Below are 15,305 nucleotides of genomic sequence, written 5' to 3' on the forward strand. Positions count from 1 at the left end.
ATTGAGTCCCTGGGATCTTGATTGGGTAGTCCTAAGTGGTGGAATCCCCATCCCTGAAAGGGTTTAAAAGCTGTGTGGATGTGGTGCTGAAGGACATGGTTTAGTGGTGATCTGGTGACCTATGAGGACAGACTGAAGGAGTTGGGGCTGTTCAGGCTGCAAAAGAGGAGGCTCCCAGGTGACCTTCTTGTGGCCTTCCAGGATCTGAATGGGGCTACAAAAAAGCTGGGGAGGGACTTTTGATTCTCTCAGGGAGTGCCAGGACTAGGGGGAATGGAGCAAAGCTGGAGGTGAGGAGAGTCAGAGTGGAGGTGAGGAGGAAGTTGTTGAGCAGGAGAGTGGTGAGAGGCTGGAATGGGTTGCCCAGGGAGGTGGTTGAGGCCCCATGGCTGGAGGTGTTTGAGGCCAGGCTGGCTGAGGCTGTGTGCAGCCTGCTCTAGGGTAGGGTGTCCCTGGCCATGGCAGGGGGGGTGGACCTAAATGTTCCTTGTGGTCCCTTCCAACCCTGACCGATTCTGTGATTGTATAATGTTGAGTTAATGATTTGACTTTATGGTCTCAGACATCTTTTCTAACCCAAACAATTCTGTGATTCTGAGATGATACAAGTTTTCTCCATAGGTAATGTAAGGATCTTCTCTGTGGTCACAGGGTGAATGCAGTAACACATTATTAGAATCATAAAAGCAACCAGGTTGGAAGAGAGCTCCAAGATCATCCAGTCCAACCTATTAGATACATTCCCTGATGATATTCCAGGTGGCATAGTCAGGTAGAGAGGCTTCCATCTAATCAGAAAATTAATGTTGCTGTTCATCATCTTGAAAGAGAAGAAAAAAGTCCTTCAGGATATCTCAGTTCATAGAATGATAGGGATTGGAGTGACCTCTGAAGATTAACTAGTTGAGTCTCCCTGCCAAAGCACCACCTAGGACAGGCCATAGAGGAATGCATCCAGGTTGTGAAAGCCTCTAGGGAAGGAGACTCCACAACCCTTCTGGGCAGCCTGTTCCAGTGCTACTGTAAAGAAGTTTTCCCTCACAAGGCAGATGTTCCAATCTCTTAATCATCCTCCTAGACCTCTGTTGGACTCCCTCTAGTTAATCTCCCTGCCTCTCTTGCACTGGGCAGCCCAGAACTCCAGATGCAAATACAGTGCACCATTGCCAAGAGAGAGGTGGAGCTCCCTTTCACCATAACCCCAGCAGTGGCTCATTCATCTCCTAGACAAACTCTTGCAAGAAGAGGCACCGTCCCTGGAGGTGTTCAAGAAAAGACTGGATCAGGCATTTAGTGCCATGGTCTAGATGACTGGATGGGGCTGGGTGCTAGGTTGGACTGGATGATCTTGGAGGTCTCTTCCAACCTGGTTGATTCTATGATTAAGAATGTTCAACAACCTCAATAATAAGTTTCCTGGCCTGATCCTTCCGGAAGGGCCATCTGCACAATTAGAGCTATTCCAGACTAGTCACGCCAAATCAGGCAAATTCAGAGCAAAGGGAAAATGCAGGAAGCAGGATAAAATTTCTGTGTTTTCTCATAATAAAATAATTGAATGCCACCAGGCAGAAGGGCTTCAAGTGGCTCCTGCACACAGATGGCTAGGTGACCTCGGTAACATCGTTCGTCGGCTTCGCGGGCGAGACAGGCTGGAGTTTTGCAACCTTTCACTCACAGAAGTAATGCCAGGTGTGGCAGTGGTGATCCTTCACAGCCATGGTCAGAGACAGGAGTAGGGACATCCAGAAATCTGGGTAAAGTGGCCTTAAGTTGTGCCAGGGAAAGTATAGGCTGGATGTTAGGAGGAAGTTCTTCACAGAGAGAGTGACTGGCATTGGAATGGGCTGCCCAGGGAGGTGGTGGAGTCACTGTCCCTGGAGGTGTTCAAGAAAAGCCTGGGTGAGGCACTTGGTGCCATGGTCTAGTTGACTGGATAGGGCTGGGGTATAGGTTGGACTGGATGAGCTTGGAGGTCTCTTCCAACCTGGTTGATTCTATGATTCTATGATCCTTTGTGTAGGAGATGTAGAGAAGTCTCCTCAGTTACAGCTTATAGTGCATAGTATCATGCCCTCACTTTTGGTTTGAAGAGACCTTTAGGATTATCAAGTGCAACTGTTAACCCAGCACTGTCAGGTCACCACCAAACTATGTCCCTCAGCATCACATCTATATGGCTTTTAAACATGCCCAGCTTTAGGGAGTCCATCACCTTCTTTGAGCAGCTTATTGCAGGGCTTGACAACCCTTTAGGGGAAAAAAATCATTCTCCATATCCAACCTAAACTTCCCCTATAGCAACCTGAGGCCGTTTCCTCTTGTCCTATGACTCATTCCTTAGGAGAAAACACAGACCCCCCCCACACTCCACTCCAGCCTCCTTTCTGGAAGCTGTAGAGAGTGAGAAGGTCTCCATTGAGGTTCCTTTTCTCCAGGTTCAACAACCCCAGTTCCCTCGGCTGCTCCTTGCAAGACCTTTGTTCTAGAGCCTTCACCAGCTTCATTGCCATTAGAATCGACCAGGTTGGAAGAGACCTCCAAGATCATCCACTCCAACCTAGCACTCAGCCCTGGCCAAGCAACCAGACCATGGCACTAAGGGCCTCATTCAGTCTCTTCTTGAACACCTCCATGCACAGTGACTCCACCACCTCCCTGGGCAGCCCATTCCAATGCCAATCACTCTATCTGACAACAACTTCCTCCCAACATCCAGCCTAGACCTGCCCTGGCACAACTCGAGACTGTGTCCCCTTCTTCTGTTGCTGCTTGCCTGGCCAAGAGACCAACCCCACCTGGCTACAGCCTCCCTTCAGGGAGTTGCAGACAGCAATGAGCTCTGCCCTGAGCCTCCTCTTCTGCAGGCTGCACACCCCCAGCTCCCTCAGCCTCTCCTCACAGGGCTGTGCTCCAGGCCCCTCACCACCTTCGTTGCCCTTTTCTGAACTCCTTCCAGCATCTCTCTTGAATTCAGGGGCCCAGAATTGGACACAGCACTCAAGGTGTGGCCTGAGCAGTGCTGAGTCCAGGGGCAGAATAACCTCCCTTGTCCTGCTGGCCACACTCTTCCTGATCCAGGCCAGCCTACTATTTACCTTCTCTGCACTCTCTCCAGCACCTCAGTTTTGTTATAGTGAGGGACTCAGAACTGAACCCAGTATTTGATCTGCAGCCTCACCTGTGCCCAGTAGAGGAAAACAATCCCTGACCTTGTCCTGTTGGCCACACTTGTTGCTGATGGAGGCCAGGATGCTGTTTGGTTTCTCAGCCACCTGGGCGCATGCTGGCTTATCTGCTGCTGTCAACCTGCAGCCCCAGGTCCTTTTGCAACCAGCAGTTTCCAGCCACCCCTCCCCAAACCTAGAGGTTGTTGTGACTGAAGTGCAGGACCCAGCACTAATTCTTCTTGTACCTCATCCCACTGGCCTCAGGCCATTGTTCCAGCCCACCCAGTCCATTCCCTAGGCTGTCCCAGATCAAGGTCCCATACAAAATTATTGGTCAGTATCTTCAGGCTTCCCCAGAAATTGCACAGGAACATCCAATGCCATCACCATGGGCATGATGCTGGCCAGTTGACAACCTAACTTGGAAGGCTGGAGCTCCTCTGCTGTGAGGACAGACTGAGAGAGTTGGGATTGATCAGCCTGGAGAAGAGAAGGTTCTAGGGAGAACTAGTTGCATCCTTTCAGTACCTAAAGGGGTCAATAAGAAAGCTGGGGGCAGATTTTTGATCAGGGCCTGTTGTGATAGGACAAGGGGTGGTGGTTTTAAACTGAAAGAGGGGAGAATCAGACTAGACAGAAGGAAGAATTTGTTTATACTGAGGACAGTGAGACACTGGCCCAGGTTTCCCAGAGAGATGTCCCATCTCTGGAACCACTGCAGGCAAGGTTTGCTGGGTCTCTGAGCAACCTGCTCTAGTTACAGATGTCCTTGCTCACTGCAGTGGGGTTGGACTAGATGGACTGCCCATGGAAGTGGTGGAGTTGCCATCACTGGAGGTGTTGAAGCAAAGCCTGGATGGGGTACTTAGTGCCATGGTCTGGTTGCTTGGCCAGGGCTGGCTGCTAGGTTGGACTGGATGCTCTTGGAGTCTCTTCCAACCTGGTTGATTCTATGATTCTATGATTTTCTGACCAAAACCACTCTGTGATTCAGTGATTCTGTAAAGAAGCCGCTGACAGAGTCAGGTCAGCTCGGTAGCACACTTCAGCTGTACTCAAACAGCACAGTGCAGGAGCTCTGACATCTCCACAGCCAAGGACAGAGTGAAAACCAGCAGAGCATTTGGGAGATAAAAGCAGTGCATCTGGAATGAGAGAGGCACCCAACTTCAAACAAAAGTGACCCTGTAACGTACAGTTGTCGTCACTGCCCTGCTGTACAGCTGACAGGCGTCACATCGGATGTCTGCAGTGATTCCATGTGCTGCCTTCCTGCCCTTGCTGGAACAAATGGCAAGAGAGAAGCTCAGCACCAAGATCTTGGAGAAATGTCAGGCTCTCAGCATCAAAGTGGTTGAGGCTGTGCCAGTGCAGACATCTGTTGCTTATGTGGGATAACAGGCCACCTAAAGCTGTTTTCTGTGAGCAGTTAAAGCTCAAGCACAGCTGAGGTGGTGCCAATGAGACAGCACAGGGACCAGCAACATTTCAGCTTGGGGCCATCAGCTTCACAGCCTGGGCAGAAACCATGACTTCATGCCTTCAAAGCCTCCAGATCAAACAGAAACAAGGAGCAGAGAAAGGTACTGGAGGAAAAGGGACTCAGCAAGGACAATGAGTCATGTCTGCAGCGTCTGTGGGCACAGTGAAATTGGACTGCAGTCGGTAGGATGTGCAGCCACAAGAATGTGGAGTTAACTCCATTTGGCAGCCAGTGACAAGTAGTGTCCCTCAGGGCTCAGTGCTGAGGCCTGGTCTCACAAAACACAGTGATTGAGGGCACCCTCAGTAAGTTTGCAGATGACACCAAGATGGATAGGAGGGTTAATCTGCTGGAGAGTAGTAAGAAGGCTCTGCAGACCAAACTGGATCGATGGGCCAGTGGGATGAGGTACAACAAGGCCAAGTGCCAGGTAAAGAACTGGGGTCACAACAACCCCACGAGCTCTCCAGGCTTGAAACTGCCTAGCAGAAAAGGATCCGGAGGTGTTGATCGATAGTCAGTGTGTGCCCAGGTGGCCAAACAGGCAGACAACATCCTGGCCTCAATCAGCAGGACTTGGTCAGGGATTGTCCCCCCTGTACTGGGCACTGGTGAAGCCACACACCAAATGCTGGATTCAGTTCTGAGTCCCTCACTACACTGACACTGAGGTGCTGGAGAGTGTGCAGAGAAAGGCAGTGAAGCTGGTGAAAAAGGATGAGGAGTGGTTGTGGAAACTGGAGTTGTTCAGCCTGGAGAAAAGGAGGCTCAGGGAAGACTTGCTCTCTACAGCTCCTAGAAAGCAGGTTGGAGCAAGGTGGGGGCCTGCATAGCACAAGAGGCCAGGGCTTCAGGCTGTGGCAGGGAAGGTTTATGTTGGACATGAGGAACAGTTTCTTGCCCAAAAGGATTGTTAAGCCCTGCAACAGGCTGCTCAGGGCAGTGGTGGACTCTCCATCCCTGGAGGGGATTAGAAGACATGTAAGTGTGATGTGGAAGCACATGTAAATGTGGTGCTGAGAGAGTGCTGGGAGTTGGACTTGGTGATCTTAAAGATCTTTTCCAATGAAAACAACTCCATGATGCTGTGATACTATAGCCAGCTCTGCCACATGGAGCCAGAACAGCTAGCAGAGAAGATCATTATCTTCCCATTTTCAGCAAGAGGCAATTATTATCAACCCCTGCTGCCTTTGCTCCTCTCTTCTATGTGCAGCAGCCAGTTTGACAGTTCCTCTGCTGATCTTGGCCCCTCCTAGCTGTTCTTGCAGAGTCACAGCAGATGTGCACTTGCTGATGGGGTTCCTGGAGCAGAGGCTGGCACAAGCTGGGTGTGCAGGCTGACACTAGACAGCGTCACAGTGAGTGACATCAAGGTGCATCTGACTGCATGGTATCCCAGGAAAGAGGAATGCTTCCTCCAGTGATGCAGGAGGGTGAGAAGTCAGATTCTATGATTCTATGGTCAGGCATTGAAATGGGCTGCCCAGGGAGGTGGTAGAGTCACTGACCCTGGATATGTTTAAAGGTCGTTTGGGAATGCTGGAAGGTGTCCAGAGAAGGGCAACGAAGCTGGTGAGGGGCCTGGAGCACAGCCCTGTGAGGAGAGGCTGAGGGAGCTGGGGGTGTGCAGCCTGCAGAAGAGGAGGCTCAGGGCAGAGCTCATTGCTGTCTACAACTCCCTGAAGGGAGGCTGTAGCCAGGTGGGGTTGGGCTCTTCTGCCAGGCAAGCAGCAAGAGAAGAAGGGGACACAGTCTTGAGTTGTGCCAGGGGAGGTCTAGGCTGGATGTTAGGAGGAAGTTGTTGTCAGAGAGAGTGATTGACATTGGAATGGGCTGCCCATGGAGGTGGTGGAGTCACTGTTCCTAGAGGTGTTGAAGCAAAGCCTGGCTGGGGCACTTAGTGCCATGGTCTGGTTGATTGGATAGGGCTGAGTGCTAGGTTGGACTGGATAAGCTTGAGGTCTCTTCCAGACTGGCTTCCTGACTGAGTCTGTGATTCTATGTGGTGCTTGGGGATATGGTTTAGGGTGAACCTTGTAGAGTAGGATTATTGGTTGGACCTGGTGATCCTGAGGAGCTTTTCCAACCTGAAGATTTCTGTGATCCTGCCTCTTACTGCCCTCTAACCTCAGTGGTATCGATTACAGCAGAGGATCTGGCAGCAGTAACAACTCTGCACGAACAAACAGCAGACACAGGCTGGGGCACAGCCAGCACCCAGCCACTCCTGTCTTGCAGAGACAAACATCTGCCCTTCAGCTGCTGTGTGTGCAGCATCCTTGTCAAGAAGAGCGGTGTGGTAGCCATCAGACAGCCAAGCACAACCGACCTCTTCCAGAGCAAATCGTAGAATGGATTTGGTTGGAAGAAGGCTTTAACATCATCTGTGTTAAATCATCATCTCCTGTTAAGCAAGGTGCCTCTGACCAGGCTCTGCCACACGCTGGATCATCCAAGTGCTATCCCAAGGTGGACACCCTGGTGGGAATCATAGAATCAGCCAGGTTGGAAGAGACCTCCAAGATCATCCAGGCCAACCTAGCACCCAGCCCTGTCCAATCATACAGACCATGGCACTAAGTGCCTCAGCCAGGCTTGGCTTCAACACCTCCAGGCACAGAGACTCCACCACCTCCATGGGCAGCCCATTCCAATGCCAACCACTCTCTCTGACAACAACTTCCTAACAACATCCAGACTATACTGGCACAACTTGAGACTGTGTCCCCTTCTTCTCTTGCTGCTTGCCTGGCAGAAGAGACCAACCCTACCTGGCTACAGCCTCCCTTCAGGTAGTTGTAGACAGCAATGAGCTCTGCCCTGAGCCTCCTCTTCTGCAGGCTGCACACCCCCAGCTCCCTCAGCCTCTCCTCACAGGGTTTGTGTTCCAGGCCTTTCCCCAGCTTTGTTGCCCTTCTCTGGACACGTTCCTGAGCATGTGGGCAAGCATCATGGCATGAGGAGGTGAGGCAGTGGCACTGTTGATTTGTGTGTTTGCTCTGCTCCCAGGTACAAGGAGGAACCTCCGCAACGACCTACTAGTAGCAGCTGATTCCATCACAAACACCATGTCCTCACTGGTGAAGGAGCTTCATTCTGGTAAGGGCTCATTACTGACTCATGCAGAAAAGGGATAGCTGGGGATTGGTCTTTAGATGTGTGTTAGTCTGGGCTCCCACGTTTGGTCTAGTCTCCCAAGGAACAAGCAATAGGAGAAGGAGAAATGACCTCAGGTTGCACCAGCAGAGGTTGGACACGAGGAGCAATTTCTTCTGCAAAGGGGTTGTCAAGCCCTGCAATAGGCTGCTCGGGGCAGTGGTGTGGTGCTCAACCCTGGAGGAGTTTGAAAGATCATAGAATCATAGAGAATCACAGAATCAGTCAGGGTTGGAAGGGACCACAAGGAGCAGCCAGTTCCAACCGCCCTGCCATGGGCAGGGACACCCTACCCTAGAGCAGGCTGCACACAGCCTCAGCCAGCCTGGCCTTAAACACCTCCAGCCATGGGGCCTCAACCACCTCCCTGGGCAACCCAGTCCAGCCTCTCACCACTCTCATGCTCAACAACTTCCTCCTCACCTCCACTCTCAATCTCCTCACCTCCAGCATTGCTCCATTCCCCCATGTCCTCTCACTCCCTGATAGGCTCAAAAGTCCCTCCTCAGCATTTTTGTATGCCCCCTTCAAAAGATGTGGTGCTGAGTGCCAGGGGAAGTATAGGCTTGATATTAGGAGGAAGTTCTTCCCAGAGAGGTTGATTTGCCATTGGAATGGGCTGCCCAGGGAGGTGGTGGAGTCTCTGTGCCTGGAGGTGTTGAAGCCAAGCCTGGCTGAGGCACTTAGTGCCATGGTCTGGTTGCTTGGCCAGGGCTGGGTGCTAGGTTGGACTGGCTGAGCTCGGAGGTCTCTTCCAACCTGGTTGATTCTATGATTCTATGACATAGTTTAGTGGTGACCTGGCAGTGCTGGGTTGGCCTCAATGATCTCAAAGGTCTCTTCCAAGCAAACTGGTTCCATGATTCTGTGGTTTTTTATGAAGGTCATTGAAAGCATCCTGTGAGGTTCTGGGTGCATTGTTTTTCAATGAGAAAGTGGAAACAACATTCTAGAGCTGACCTCCCTGAGAACTCCAAGTACCTTCTGAACAGGCTCTCCATTGATTTTATCCCTGAGAGTTAGGGCAATGCTCTGCAGACACAGACCTGGCTGGTGACACTGTTAGTGATTCATGACTCGCATCCAGTTCCTGCTCGTATCGATCTGTGCATCTGTAGCAGCACTGAGAAGCTCTTCCTTCAAGCTTCTCCTGAACCCCTTTGAGGCAGGAGAAATGCTGCTTCCCAGTCCCACTTTTGGAAGTCAGAGCTCCTCTACAACACAGGAGCTGGGGCAGATCTGTGAGTGTCTCCAAAGCATTGCCTAGTGACATCAGTACTTGAGCATGAGGTGAGGTCCCTGTGCAGTCAATCCCCATTAGCTGCCATCATCACAAATACACAGTGAACGTGTGTGAGGCCAGTGGCAACAGAGGATTAAACAGTGATGTGGAAAAAGCAATAATTATTCCCTTTGTGCCATTTTTCCTGTGCCAGTGGAGGTAAACATCCTGATGAGACTGAAGCAGCTTCTGCTGTAGCCCAGCAACACATCTCAACCTTCGCCACACAGAATCCCAGCGTGTTAGTGGGAGTAGGAAGGGGCCTCTGAGGACCATCCAGTCTAACATCCCTCTGCTAAAGCAGGATCAGCCACAGCAGGTTGCCCAGGATCACAATGTCCAGGCAGGTTTGAAATGTCTCCAGAGAAGGAGCCACCACAACCTCTCAGAGCAGCCTGGGCCAGGGCTGCAGTACTCTCATAGGAAGTAAGTTCAGATGGAGCCTCTTGGGTTCTGGTTTGTGCCCATTGCCTTTTGTCCTATTGCTGGGCACCACTGCAAAGAATCTGGCCTCATCTTGCCCCCTGCCCTTTACGTGTTGATGAGCATTGAGAAGATCCTCTCTCAGTCTGCTCTTGTCCAGACTAAACAGCCCCAGGTGTCTCAGCCTTTCCTGGTCAGAGAGATGCTTCATTATCATTATTCATTATCCAGTATGGGCTGGATGTTAGGAGGAAGTTCTTCCCAGAGAGAGTGATTGGCATTGGAATGGGCTGCCCAGGGAGGTGGTGGAGTTGCCGTGCCTGGAGGTGTTGAAGCCAAGCCTGGCTGAGGCACTTAGTGCCATGGTCTGGTTGCTTGGGCAGGGCTGGGTGCTAGGTTGGAGTGGATGATCTTGGAGGTCTCTTCCAACCTGCTTGATTCTATGATTCTATGATCAGTGGTGGGCTAGGTGATGTTTTTAGGATCCAGCAGCTCATTTGTGAGCTGCCTTCCCTTTTCCAGCAGAGGTGAAGCATTCTGCACTCAGAACCTCCCTGTTTCTACTGCACACCTCCCCCAGCCCCATGCTTTACCCAGTAGTTGGATCACATAAATCCCCCCTCATCAATTTATTAAAGCCCACATTAAAACCAGGTTCTTTTTCTGTTCTTTTTTTCCCCACTGCCCCTATCAGAGACCTCACCACTGTAAACCAGGTTGATATTTTACAAGCAAGCAGTAAATTCAGCCCCTCTCTGCCCAGTGCCTGGGCTGCAGAGGCAGCTGTGAGTTAATAAAGTCTTTCATGTACGACAGCAGCATCGCTGGTGCCGCTGCCGCGAGGGGCCAAGTGTGCCCTCAATAAATCACCACGCTGGAGACACACAGCTCTTTCCCCTCCAGGCTGAAACCTGGCAAGCCAAGCTTCTGCCCAAACCAGATGTCTGCAGTCATTTATTTTTTGCTTTTAATAGCAGAGGGGTCTGGCCAAGCTCAGGGTCTGCTCTGGGCTGGCTGAAGGCAAGGCTGGTGTTGCCTGGACCCGCAGTAATCCTGCCCTCCTCTGAGACTCTGCAGAGACTGGCAATGCCAGCAGCCCAGGTTTGAGCTCCTGACAGGCCTTGCAGCTCATCAGAGATCACAGAATGGTTTAGGTTGGAAAGAACATTGGACACTGGAATAGGCTGCCTGGGGAGGTGGTGGAGTCGCCGTCCCTGGGGCAGTTCAAGGCAGGATTGGACGTGGCACTTGGTGCCATGGTCTAGCCTTGAGCTCTGTGGTAAAGGGTTGGACTTGATGATCTGTGAGGTCTCTTCCAACCTTGGTGATACTGTGATACTGTGAACCTGGAAAGGTCATCTGGTCCAACCACCCTGCAGCCAACAGGGGCATCTTCAACTAGAGCAGATTGCTTAGAACCCTGTCCCACCTGACGTGGAACGTTTCTAGGGATGGGGCTTCTGCCACCTCTCTGAGCAACCCAAGGCAGTGTCTCAGCTCCCTCAACAAAACCAATTTCTTCTTTCAAACTAGTCTGAATATTCCCTCTTTTAGTTTCAGACCATCATAACAGGCTCTGCTAAAAAGTCTGTCCCCAGCTTTCTGACAGACCCCTTTAAGAAGGTCTCTCTGGAGACTTCTTTTCTGCAGGCTGAACAATTCCAACTCTCTCAGCCTGTCCTTACAGCAGAGGGACTCCTGACCCTGGATCATTGACTCCTCTGGCCCCTCTCCAGCAGGTCCATGTCTCTCCAGTGCTGAGCACCCCTGAAAGTATCTGAAATCATTTCACTTGTGCAGATTAGGAAAAGCATGAATGATCCTCAGCTGAGAGCTGAGGGGATCTAGCACATATTGTCTCAGAGGTAAGCTGTGAGAATTGACACCTCCTCTGAACCCAGGATGGCCCAGTGGAGCTGCAGGCATTGTGTTGTGTGAGATGCCAGTGCCTGCATCACTCACACCACTGCTTGCTTCTCCCTACCTTCACAGGAGCTCAGAAAAAAAGATTCCTTTGGAAAGGAGATGCTGCTCAGGGTCCCCTTTCCCATCTGGGCTTCCAGAGGTGCTCTGACTGTCTCCCATCTGATACTCTGATGTTCCTGGTGCTGCCAAGGGACCACTGAGGCCATTATTATTCCAACTGAACTTAAAGACACACACTGCTGATCTCCGAGGAATCAGGTGTGGTGCTGCTGGAGGGGGCTTAGCAGGAGGCAAGTTCAGGACCCAAAGTGGCTGCTGAGCTCAGGCCACCTCTGGTTGTTTGAAAGGCATTTGGCTTTGTTCTTGATCTCTTTTGCACTTGTTCTCTTTTGTACTTGCACCACACAGAATCCCAGAAGTCCAGCATGGTAGGGCTTGGAAGGGACCTCTAGGAATAATCTAGTCCAATCCTTCTAAAACAGGGTCACCCACAGCAGGTTGCCCAGGATCACATCCAGGTGGGTTTGGAATCTCTCCAGAGAAAGACTACACAATTCTCTGAACAGCCTAGTCCAGGGCTCCAGCATCCTCACAGGAAAGACATTTTTCCTTGTGTTCAGTTAGAACCTTCTGGGTTCAAGTTTGTGCCCCTTGTCCCTGGTTCTGTCACTGGGCACCACTGAAGAGTCTGGCCCCATCATCTTGCCTCCTGCCTTTCAGCTATTGATCAGCATTAAGAAGATCCCTTCTCAGGCCTCCAGGCTAAACAGACCCAAGGCTCTCAGTCTTTCCTCCTCACAGAGATGTTCTAGTCCCTTCAGCATCTTCATAGCCTCTGCTGGACTCTCTCCAATAGTTCCTTGTCTCTCTTGTACTGGGGAGCCCAGAACTGGAGTCAGGACTCCAAATGTGACCTCACTAGGGCAGAATAGAGAAGGAGGAGGACTCCTCACTGAGTCGGCACTGTGTGACTGTCAGCTGTCTCATCGGTCCTGGTGTCAAAGCAACAAAAGGAGCAAGTGGTTAGGAGATCTCCTTTGATCATCTCAACTCAGAACACCTCTGTTTGTCAAGACTGAGTCTTTCCTTGCATATCTCCTCATTAGCTCTGCTCCCCACAGCATCTGAAGTAGGCAGGGTTGACATCACTGCTTTGCCTGTTTGCTCAGGTGTCCCTGCACAGAGAGACAGGAGCCTGAAGAAGAATGTGACCTTCTGCTCCCACTCTCCTCCATAGATACAAGCATGGCCATAAACTCTTCAGCTTAGCCAGAGCTAAGTGTGATGAACCAGCAGCTCTTGGACACCACATGAGTGTCAGTCTCTGTGTGGCTTTGCCCCAGTGTGACCATCAACATCACTGACAACCTTGTATGGGCAAACCCTGCAGCACCAGGAGGGATCCTTCAAGGTTGTCACCTCACTGTAATCCATTATTAATTTTTCTTCCTTGGATTTGACCTCAGTCTGAAAGTCCTAATTTCTTCCCTGTGGTGGGCATCATGCAGATCTTTGTTCCTTTAGTAAGAGTGCACAGGGGGCTTAGGGCCCATTAGTGCCTGGGCCAGGTAGCAGCCACTCTTTTGGACAACATTGCTGCTACTTCCAGCTATCACTTCACAACCTCTGATCATCTGAGCAGGATGGAGTGGGTACTGGTTTGCCACCAGGCACAGTGCCCCAGGAAGGATGATGGTGGCTCCATCCAGCTTCTCCCTGGGAGCCTGAACACTTCTCCTTCATCTCCAACAACATCAGTGTCTGAAAAGCCAGTTCTTCTGGCTGCAGAAAAGTCCCCCAAGGAATGTGTACTCAGAAGGACACTGAGATGCTGAAGTGTGTCCAAAGGAGGACAGGGAAGCTGGTGTGGGATCCAGAGCACAGGTCTTTTGAAGAGTGGCCAAGGGAACTGGGGTTGTTCAGTCTGGAGAAAAGGAGTCTGAGGGGAAACCTTCTTGTTCTCTACAAGTCCCTGAAGGGAGATTATAGCCAGGTGGCAGTTGGTCTCTTCCCCCAAGGAACTTGTGGCAAGGACCTTTTAGGTTAGACACAGGGAACAATTTCATCCCCAGAAGGATTGTCAAGGCCTGCAAGAGGTTGCCTAGGGCAGTAGTGAACATGAGCCAGCAGTGTGCCCAAGTGGGCAGGAGAGCCAATGGCATCCTGGGCTGGATCAGGAGCAGTGTGGCCAGCAGGACAAGGGAGGTTATTCTGCCCCTGGACTCAGCACTGCTCAGGCCACACCTTGAGTGCTGTGTCCAGTTCTGGGCTCCTCAATTCAAGAGAGATGTTGAGGTGCTGGAACCATGTCCAGAGAAGGGCAACGAAGCTGGTGAGGGGCCTGGAGCACAGCCCTGTGAGGAGAGGCTGAGGGAGCTGGGGGTGTGCAGCCTGCAGAAGAAGAGGCTCAGGGCAGACCTCATTGCTGTCTACAGCTACCTGAAGGGAGGCTGTAGTCAGGTGGGGTTGGTCTCTTCTGCCAGGCAAGCAGCAAGAGAAGAAGGGGACAGAGTCTCCAGTTGTGTCAGGGCAGGTCTAGGCTGGATGTTAGGAGGAAGTTCTTGCCAGAGAGTGATTGGCATTGGAATGGGCTGCCCAGGGAGGTAGGTGGTGAAGTTGCTGTCCCTGAAGGTGTTCAAGAAAAGACTGGATGAGGCATTTAGTGCCATGGTCTGGTGGATTGGCTAGGGCTGGACTGGATGATCTTGGTTGGACTGTCTGAGCTTGGAGGTCTCTTCCAGCCTGGTTGATTCTGTGATTCTACCCCTGGAAGGGTTAAAAGCCATGTAGATGTGGCACACAGCTCAGTTGGTGGATTTGGCAGCATTGTGTTAACATTTGGATTTGATGATCTTAAAGGTCTTTTCCAGTCAAACCAATGCCATATTCTATGATTTCCTCTATTCTTTCTTGTCTCATGTCTTCTTTCCTCCCACCTTTTGTTTTTTAAAGCAGAGGAAGAAGATGAAGAAGAAACAGAAAAAATACAGAATGGAAAGGACCAAGGTAAGGGGACAGACTTTGGTCTCTGAGCTGTGAAGTGTTTTCTGACTTGCTCCCTTGCAGGAGCTCAGTTTGCTATCTTCACAGCAAAGAAGAGGACTCTGAGTGAGGAAGGCTTCTGGTAGAAGCAGCCCACATTGCTCCTGCTCCTGTCACACCACCTGTAGACAGGGCACAAGTTCATACACCTGCTCTGGTCACCACCATGCTGCTAGATCATGCTCTCAACGTCTGCCATGGCTTCAAGTGGTGTCACAGCCAGAGTTTCTTCAGCGTGCATAGTCAGCTGTCAAGGAGACTTTTCCTTCATCAAAGGTCACACACAGAAATGTGTGAGATGAGGAGGAGCTGCTCCCAGTGCTGTGAGCAGTCCAGTTCAGATGGGTTTCACCAAAGGATGGACTGGTCCCCAGCTCGAGAGGTGGCACTGTCAGCTGCTGAGCCAACACCTCCTTGGCACTGGCTGGACAAAGGTTCAGGATTACTCTGTTGGGGGTAATCCCATGCAGGCAGTACTCTCAGCTAAGTGGGGTTCTGCAGGAGGTCCCTTTTATCTGCCTAGGGAGGTGGTGGAGTCACCATCCCTGGAGGTGTTCAAGAAAAGACTGGCTGAGGCACTTGGTGCCATGGTCTGGTTGACTGGATAGGGCTGGGGGATAGGTTGGACTGGATGATCTTGGAGGTCTGGTGGGTTCTATGATTCTATGATCTCTGCTCCTCCTGGACTGCAGGTCTAGATGCTGTTGCTCCCCAGATGTCATCTGCCTTTGGTGCACATGAATCTGTAACACATGGTAGCAGAGTTCTTCCTGGGGCTGGAAGCCATCGCCACAGGCATGGAGAGCAGACCCAAGGCTTG

At 51.3% G+C, this 15,305-nt stretch overlaps 1 protein-coding gene across 15 annotated transcripts in view; it reads left to right on the top strand.

Annotated features, from left to right (window-relative positions):
- The window catches only part of LOC135176979 (dystrobrevin beta), a 224,099-nt gene that overhangs the window by 196,206 nt on the left and 12,588 nt on the right, over positions 1-15,305 (top strand). For 12 of the 15 annotated variants that reach the window (XM_064146514.1, XM_064146520.1, XM_064146517.1 and 9 more), the window contains 2 exons: positions 7,666-7,755; positions 14,396-14,449. In XM_064146514.1, coding sequence (XP_064002584.1) covers positions 7,666-7,755; positions 14,396-14,449 — 144 coding nt within the window. The remainder of the gene's footprint in view (positions 1-7,665; positions 7,756-14,395; positions 14,450-15,305) is intronic. The other 3 variants (XM_064146518.1, XM_064146523.1, XM_064146524.1) reach the window with 3 other exon arrangements.

The sequence above is a fragment of the Pogoniulus pusillus genome, chromosome 7, assembly GCF_015220805.1.
Source record: "Pogoniulus pusillus isolate bPogPus1 chromosome 7, bPogPus1.pri, whole genome shotgun sequence".
NCBI classification, from domain to species: domain Eukaryota; kingdom Metazoa; phylum Chordata; class Aves; order Piciformes; family Lybiidae; genus Pogoniulus; species Pogoniulus pusillus.